The sequence below is a fragment of the Tigriopus californicus genome, chromosome 9, assembly GCF_007210705.1.
Source record: "Tigriopus californicus strain San Diego chromosome 9, Tcal_SD_v2.1, whole genome shotgun sequence".
In the NCBI taxonomy this organism is placed as follows: domain Eukaryota; kingdom Metazoa; phylum Arthropoda; class Copepoda; order Harpacticoida; family Harpacticidae; genus Tigriopus; species Tigriopus californicus.
The window spans coordinates 9,436,694-9,445,108 of NC_081448.1; the positions used below are offsets into that span (position 1 = coordinate 9,436,694).

At 42.0% G+C, this 8,415-nt stretch overlaps 1 protein-coding gene across 1 annotated transcript in view; it reads left to right on the forward strand.

The window, feature by feature from the left end:
• Positions 1 to 6,772: 6,772 nt before the first annotated feature.
• LOC131886727 (uncharacterized) overlaps positions 6,773 to 8,415 on the forward strand; it is a gene marked incomplete in the record, with an annotated part of 2,293 nt that continues 650 nt past the window's right edge. Inside the window, 2 exon segments of the mRNA XM_059235128.1 lie at positions 6,773 to 7,278; positions 7,398 to 8,042. Coding sequence (XP_059091111.1) covers positions 6,877 to 7,278; positions 7,398 to 8,042 — 1,047 coding nt within the window.

Here is an 8,415-nt window from a genome sequence, read left to right on the forward strand (position 1 = left end):
AACCGTACACAAAAAATAATATTTGGACCATAAACGCCACAAAACGTTCATTTTCTTCAATTTGTAACTTTTTCTAATAATTTTCTTTTTTTTTCAGTAATCACTCAGCGGAATAGGATGAAAGGGCAAGCCAGTTGAGTTAGATCGACCTACATAGCTACATATTTTCGTCATTTTTAGGTTACTTTGAAAAAAAATAATGATAATTCCTTGAAAGCAAGGATGGTACATTTACAAGGGTTTGGAACTTGTAGCTTTTTCGCCATTTTAATAAATAAATTGCTTTGTCTATTTGAGGACCAACCTTCATAAGTTCCTTACGGATAGTAGAGGGGTTAAAACTTATCCAGGAACAAACCTGCCAAAACGAATAATGGTTTCATATTCGCTAGTGCCTTGTTTTTGTATAGTCCTTTTCATTGAGCGTTGAATACGCTCTGAGGGTCCAGACGGTCCAGACTTTACAACGAGATTATTTGATGAACAATGTTTTGCCCCAGTACTGTGACACAAAGAATTCGAAACGTCTCCCAGAAGAGTTGATGGCTTATTCATTAAGGGTAAAATTCCGATCAATTTTGACGAGTAAATCATCATTTCACTGGAGCTTCTATACTATATGAATAGCAAGGCGTCAACACTTTGGCAATCATCGTTTTCAACAAAATATTACTAGATAAAGCTCATTTTCGCAAGTTTTGGGGGACTAACCCGAAAAGTATTACTGCTTCTAACCTTAACATTCGCTTTTTTAGCACGATTTAATGGAAAAAGATGATGAAACTCGCTGGTATGCCGCAAGTATACCATATTTAGTGATCTGTTTATCATTATTGATGCATAAAGTGTTTGTAATTTTAACCTTATAGGATTGGAAAGGTCTCTCAGAAGGGTTGGAGGTGTTGTTACAATAGATTAACAATAAGTAGCTCAACGAAAAATATCTTGTTAAAGTCAGGCATCTTAGAGCGTATTCTTGTACCGGGTGACAGGAAAGAAACAGGACACGGGAAATTGATTTTTTAGGCCTAACGAAGCATGTTACGGAGTAAACGAATAAAACACAAAGTTTGAAACCTTACCATTCAATTCTTTTATTAATATACTACTCCACATATCCCACCCGCTTTTTGACTACGGTCTGAAAACGTCGACGAGCACTTCTTACGGTTGAAATTAAATTTGATTTCACACGTGATGCCTCTTCTGTCACTAACGTTATACTTCATTCCCGGGTTAGGACAAAGTGCATGGAGACATTTAAAAACATAAAGGATTAGGTAGCGTTCGTACCTACGCTGAATACTATATAATTCAAGGGATTGAAGTCTTTCCCAATAGCTTAAGTGGGACATGCCTGCAATATATTTTGTAAAACTTCTTTGTACTTTTTCAATCTTATTCAGCCCCCCTACATTCATTGGCGCCCAGATTGGGGAAGCATATTCTAAATGCGGTTGAACAATAGATTTGTATAGAGTTTTCATAGTATAAGCGTCTCTGGATTTGAAAGTTCGGTATATCCAGCCACAAGTTTGGTATGCTTTGGTCACTTTCGATTGGATGTGTTCTTCAAATTTACCGTTATTTTCAACTATTATTCCAAGGTCTTTAACGGAGCTTACTGATAAAATGGGCTTCAGGCGATTGTCGGTGTAAATTGGCTTGTCTACTTCATTTTGGTTGTACGTCATGATTCGAAACTTATCCCCGTTTAATTCCATGTTTTGAGAGTGGACCCATTTGTATACAATGTCCAAGTCAGTTTGCAGGTCTGTCTGGTTTTGTGAATTTCTTCCGAAGACTAGCTTAGTATCGTCAGCATAAGAAGATATTGAAGACTGGAGGGGCAATCCGTGTAGTGGTGCAATGAATAAAACGAACAAGATCGGACCCAGAATAGTTCCTTGAGGTACCCCAGATACCACGTTTCGAGGGCAGCCTAAGCAGCCGTCAACTCGAACGGCTTGTGTGCGGTTGGTGAGGAAATCTCTGATCCAAGACTAAATATTTCCTCCAACCCCTAGTATACTTAAATAACTTAGCAGTAGAATATGATCCACTTTATCAAATGCTTTAGCAAAGTCCAAGTATATAACATCTACGCAATCGCTATGTTGTAGTCCCTCTATAACGTCGTCAAAGTGCTGAATCAATTGTGTCACAGTGCTAAAATGGGCACGAAAACCATGCTGCTGGTCAGGAATGCTACCTTTTATGTCAAGGTATTCAAGAAGCTTTATCTTAACAAGCTTTTCCATAACTTTGGAAACATTCGACGTTAATGAGATTGGTCGATAATTCACAGGTTGATCCCTATTTCCTCCCTTATAAATGGGGATTGATATGATTTCTAAAACAAATTGACCAATAAGAAAGCAACATATTTTCTGGTGCCAAATATATATTTCGTCTCAATAACAACGATTTTGAGAAAGTGTCCTGTCACCCGGTATTTCTCCGTTTGTTTGTCCTCAACGAGAGGAGGGAGAGGAGAATGAAAAGAATTATTCAAAACGGTGGTGTGTGTGTTTTTGCCTCGTCACTATCTAGAATTGATATTAATTCGGTTAGTAGAAAACTCCTGAAAGCTTAAACAACATTTAAGCTGAGACACTTTCTCAGGGTTCTGGCCAATCAAGTGAAACCATTGATAGACTTGTAGTTCGAATAATAAACATTTATTTTTCTGCGGCAAAAAATCCTGAAGTCTTATGGTATGTGATGTTTATTGTCGGCCTAGTATCGGTGTAGGCAGAAAAGAGTTTCTTTTGGAGTAAATAATGTACATTTTCAATGTTGGATTTAGGGGGGGAGGTGCATGGGTGGAAGGTGAAAAATGACCGGAGGTCCACTGAACACGATTAACAACAATAACGACCCTTCTCCTTTTCCCGTGGTTGTACCCTGTCTGTGTACTCTTGGAAAGAAAGTATCCCAGTCTAGCTAGGGAGTTCCAACGGCATGTGAACCCGGTAGGGCTGCCTGAAACGAACTCTTAGCTCGGTTAGCTCACTGACTGACTGATGGTGCTGGATTGTGGAAACAGGGCATTCAAAATGAATAGGTTCGTAAAAGTCTGGGGAAAACAAGGGAAGTGTGTAACAAATGGTCTTTGCTAAAAATCAGAATCAAGAAAAATCGTTCTCGAAGTTCAGCCCAAGCACTTTTCAAGCGGGGAAACCACCCGAGTCCGTCCCTAGGCACACTTTTCGTACATCATGAATTCGGACATAGAAGATAGAAAGGGCGAAAACTAGAAAAGAAACCAACCACATTTCCAGACGTTATGAGCTTAACTTGGCATGATGTCTCGTGGCTTCGAAGTCATGAGAATATTCAAGGGAAGATGTTGGGAAATGTTATCTAAATCCAGAGAGCAAATACCCTATCAATACACATACCTCTCGGAATGCCTGCAGGACTGTACAAATATCCTTCAATGGTGAAAAGGGATGCATCGCCATGGAAAATCGATTGGTCACACCAAGTGATGGAAACTGAAAACCAATCAGTGGCGGCTATCATCATCTTTCATGCAAAAGATTCGCTCGTGCATCCCATGGGTCTCATATGAGAGGCGAGTGCTCCGTCAGTACAACCATCCATTCATTCTTTCATAGATAGATACATGTACATACATACATATACCCCATATATATAGGAATAGACTGTATATACTGCCAGTACAACATTTGTACTGACACCAATGGACGTCATAACTCTCTTGGCCCGTCTCTGAATGGGGTTGATTTTGGCACTTCCCAATGGGGATCGACCACATTCGTGGAAAAACTCATCGGGGGGAAATTTCTTTGCCTGATGAGGGTTGATCCATCTATCTTTCTATCTATCTCTCCATCCACCACACACCATTCACGGTTACGTGCTATGCTCATGGCAAATTTGGGAATACTCGATCATACACCCGATCAATGTATTGAACAGTATCTCACAAGATATATACTCTTTGGTGTCCTTGTTTTAGCGTTTATTTCATTGTTAATATCAGTTGACGTATTTGAAGCCATTGAGCATATTCAGGTCATTGTCTGGAACCATTTTTATCCCATGTCGAGGGGACCACTTTGTGGTTCGAAAGAACTTAGTCTTCCCGAAGATTGGTGAGAGCGACCAAGAGCGGAAGTGCAAAAGTGAGAACCGAGAACATCATCTCGTTTTGCTTGACCGAGTGCATCCATGAATGCATAGGAAGACCTCGTGTTTTGATCAATGACCCATCTGATGGCCACCAAATCACCATCCAGCTTGCTCAATTTGGAAAAGCAAGGTACGTTTTGCATGCAATTTAAAACCATGTTTGAGTATTGCAAATTTTCAAGTTACCTTAACAATTGGAATAAGAATTTGAGAACTTGGGCGGGATGATTCATGAATTCAGATTCAGCGTTCCTTGGCATTGTGTAAAAAATATCACTTTACCGAGCTCTTGAGTCGACGACAGTTCTAGTACCACGAGGCCGAGCAAACTCTGTTCCCCCACCAACAAAACGAGGTTCGGTTATCCTCCATGTCTAACATTAATCTTTCTCTATGGACCGGTTCATTTTGAATTCAAATACTCTCAACCCTCATCGTCTCTTTTGCGGGAGTTGGGGAGATCCATTGTGGTATTCTCTCGTGGAACGAACCTCGCAGCCCCAGTTCAATGGAAGACCGAATGGTTCAAATGGAACATCGGGGATTCCGAAAGGATCTCCAGTAATCTTAGGCTCATTGATATTTGATTAAAAATTGATTTCCATGTCATGTTTGGCGATCGTATTCGAGTAGAGAGAATCGTGCCATGAAAAATGGAACGAATCGCGGAACGGGAAGGGCTTTTCTTCCGGATGAGGCAAAACTACTCTTCTTGAAAAGGTGTGCAGCAGCAGCAGTAGCAGCAGCAGCAGCAGCAGCAGCATGAGAGCATTTCCTGCCATTGTAAACATGACATAGAATTATCTGACGTTCACAACCAGAGATTTGACTCATTTGTCATCTAGTGTGTGCCAAGCCCGGCTTCGGTTCGCCATGGAGGCGAAAAAAGTTGGAGAGACACCAAAGAAGTCTCTACGAACTTTCTTCGTTGTTCGTGCCTTCCCTGAGTTCAGCCCGCCAACCAGCCCACCAACCAAGAGAGTACGGTACAACCACCTCGATCTTCTTTACTTCCAAAGGGGTGAAATGGCAAGGATTAATGACCATGATTTGTCTGGGCGTGAAAGCAAATACGATTCAAAAGCCTCTTGCTTCAAATTGAGGCGTGAAATGCTATTTGGTCACATAGTACTGTATGTAGTTAAAAGCTTCGCTAGTCCCCGTTGGACTTATCAGGGGCCTGACAGGCTTATCATTGACATGGCGAATACCTAGATTGAGATACCGAATGCTCTTTGAGTCGTGGAAACGCCCGCCCAAATAATGAGCATAGGATGTCTCATTGTTGGCCTACAAAATGTGTCTGCCCTCCTCGATAAAAAGTATGACTACGAGTTATGGACAACGTAGCCAAATAACTTGAATGATGAAGATGAGATTGAGGTTGATGGAGACCAAAAAAGGGAGGGGAAACTGGGAATGAAGCAACTAATTACAACATGTTCCCATTTTTTCATTAGGGTCGTTTTTCAAGAGGATTTGTTGACTGTCAATATTTCTCGCAGTGGGTGGCGTAATTAGCTTTGGAGGGCTTGAACCCACCAGCATTTCCTTGAATGAGCCCCTTTCCCTTTCGACCCTTGGAGTAGACAAGCAACTCAACACTCAATATACATATGACTCATTTGCGTGATTGAAAGCATTTTCTTCCATAATATTCATTCAATGAAACGTTTCAACATTAAACTGTCATTCCTAAAATTCATTCATTGCGTCAGTCTCAACCAAAGCTCTTATCATTGTTCTAAGGTGTTTTGTGTCATGTTTCATATGGATTAGAAGGAACACACTAATCCAGCCAGCCAGCCAGCCAGTCTGTGAAACCAGGCCAGCAGGACGTTGCCAAATATGACAAGATGGTTGAGCGTCAAGCGGAGGCTCATTTGTCACGGAGGAGATTTGGTTCGGGGTCCACCGGCAAATTTGTGCGGATCCAAGTTTTTGTCCGATATTTTGATATCGATTTTCGATCTCGTGGTGTTGGAAAGGGTAGAGGAACAACGACTGAAACTTAATTACGCAAACATACACAACAGATGAAGGGTGTCGAGAAAATGGACACAGGCGCAACATATTATTCCAAAGGTGTATAAGCTCAAAGGCATTTATGAAAACAACGTTGTTGTTCTAGATTATTCGATGAACATGCCCAATTTACCACAATCTCGGTTGATAAAGAAGATGGTAATCATTAATTCGTAATCTCTCTGCCACTTTGTGTACGAATGAATACGGGGCTGTCTATGCATGGTCAAGACAATATATTCTGATATGGGACATATTCATCGCTTTGGACCTAACATGCGGAAAGATATTAAGCCACATAGTTTTCACGCTGAAATATCTTGTTGCTTGAATCATGATTTTGAGTCATCAGCTCTGCGGTTAAAAAACACATTTACAACGTGTGATGAAAGAAATGCCTATGACGGAGTTAGCATCTTGGTTTCCACACAAGTAGCAAGTAGTAGGATCCTCATGTTTAGTCATACAGTGTGCAGCATTAGCATTAGCGAGCTACTTCCCCATGGAGAGAGAATATTATATCGGGATTCATGATTGTAATGTGAAACAGGTCGATAGTGAATGATAAGATAACCATGTTTGCTCACCTTGCTTTGGCCTGAATCCCCAATCTTTTGACTCATAGGCCAGTTAACATTTTTTCGTTTCCCTAACCTGAGCCCAATAGTTCCGTGAGACATTTGATAGAGTATGAGAATCTTCATCCTAGCTTTGGTGCCATTGGCACTCGTGGCTGTGGTCCAGGGATTTTCCATCACTAACTGTGCCATGACTCCACAAAATGACGAAGATAACCCGGTGCCAGAAAGAGAGACGGTCTCATTAGATTGTAGCTTCGAAAGCACAGTCGAATCCTGCCTTTGGGTCCATGACGAGCCCCTAAATGTGGGAACACATACGGGTGGAACCCACGACATCAAATGCTCGGCTGGTTCGGGCGAAAATGGACAGAATTGCCAAGCTTTGTCCCGCGTGCAATACACGTTCCAAGACAACCGTTGTGGGATCAGAATTAGTGGAACAGAGCCCGAAGACACTGGAAAGTGGAAGCTCAGTGCCATTGGACTGTCCTCCAGTGGATCAGGCGTGCAAGTGAGTCTGGGTTGGATCTTGGCCCAACGAGTTTGCCAATCAAAGCCTTCGTGTCCTGGCGCTATCAATCTGGGAACGAAATTGGACCTTTCATGATTTCTGATGGTTTTTGTTTTCAGACGGCCACCCGAGATTTCGAGCTGTTCACCTTCAACCAGTCGACCCTAGTCATGACCGATGAGGACGATAACGACCTGATGGGCGGCACGTTTGAGACCGATTACAATTGTAACGAACGTGAAAACGACTGGGAAGAGGGCAAATCCAATTGGGAGACGGTCACCTTCAGATGCCTAGCTTATGGAGGACGTCCGGAGCCCACTTTCAAGTGGTACATCGATAACAACGACAATAACGAACTGTCCTCCGAGTCCCACTTCAGGATCAACACCAACCTCGAAAGCGTCGATGACAAGGATCAGTACATTCGAAACCTGGAGTCTGAGATCGAGTTCCAAGTCGATGACAAATTGATGGAAATTTTAGAACAGAACAACGTCGAGATCAACAGCGAGGACGAGCGAGTTTCGTTCCGTCTCACATGTGAGATCGAGCAAGGAACGAGTTCGTTTGTGGATTCAGGATATATCAATTTGGACATCAACAAGAGCTACGACAACGGCATCCTACCCGCCAGTACGATCGGAATGATCGTGGGCATTGTGCTCGCAGTGCTGTTGTTGGTCATTGTGGCAGCTTTGGTGCTTTTTGCCAAGGCCTCTGGCACGTTGTGCTTTAGTGATGGACGAGGTCGACATGAACCCGTTGGNGCAGAACGTTTCTGAATGTGGGTATGATAGAGCTGCTGTACGGCCAAGGCGGTCATATTAAGGCGAGATTTGTGAGACATCCAATATCTTCATAGTTGAGTTTGACGTGTTTCTAATCTTTTTTAATGTTTGCCCAACAACATGCTTTGGTTTTTAACATTACTGATAAGCCTTGGGCGCACTCGATAGTTCTAATCTCCTTTTGCTTTAAACCTTGAGCAAATAATAGTTTTGTATGCCTAGATCCTCTGCTTTTATCATCCTCGTGTTTTACTCGACGTTTGTCAACTTCAACTTGACCTTTTATCTTTATGAGAGCGTTGTCTTCACTAGAACTATTGGAGAACAATGTTGATATACTGGAGGT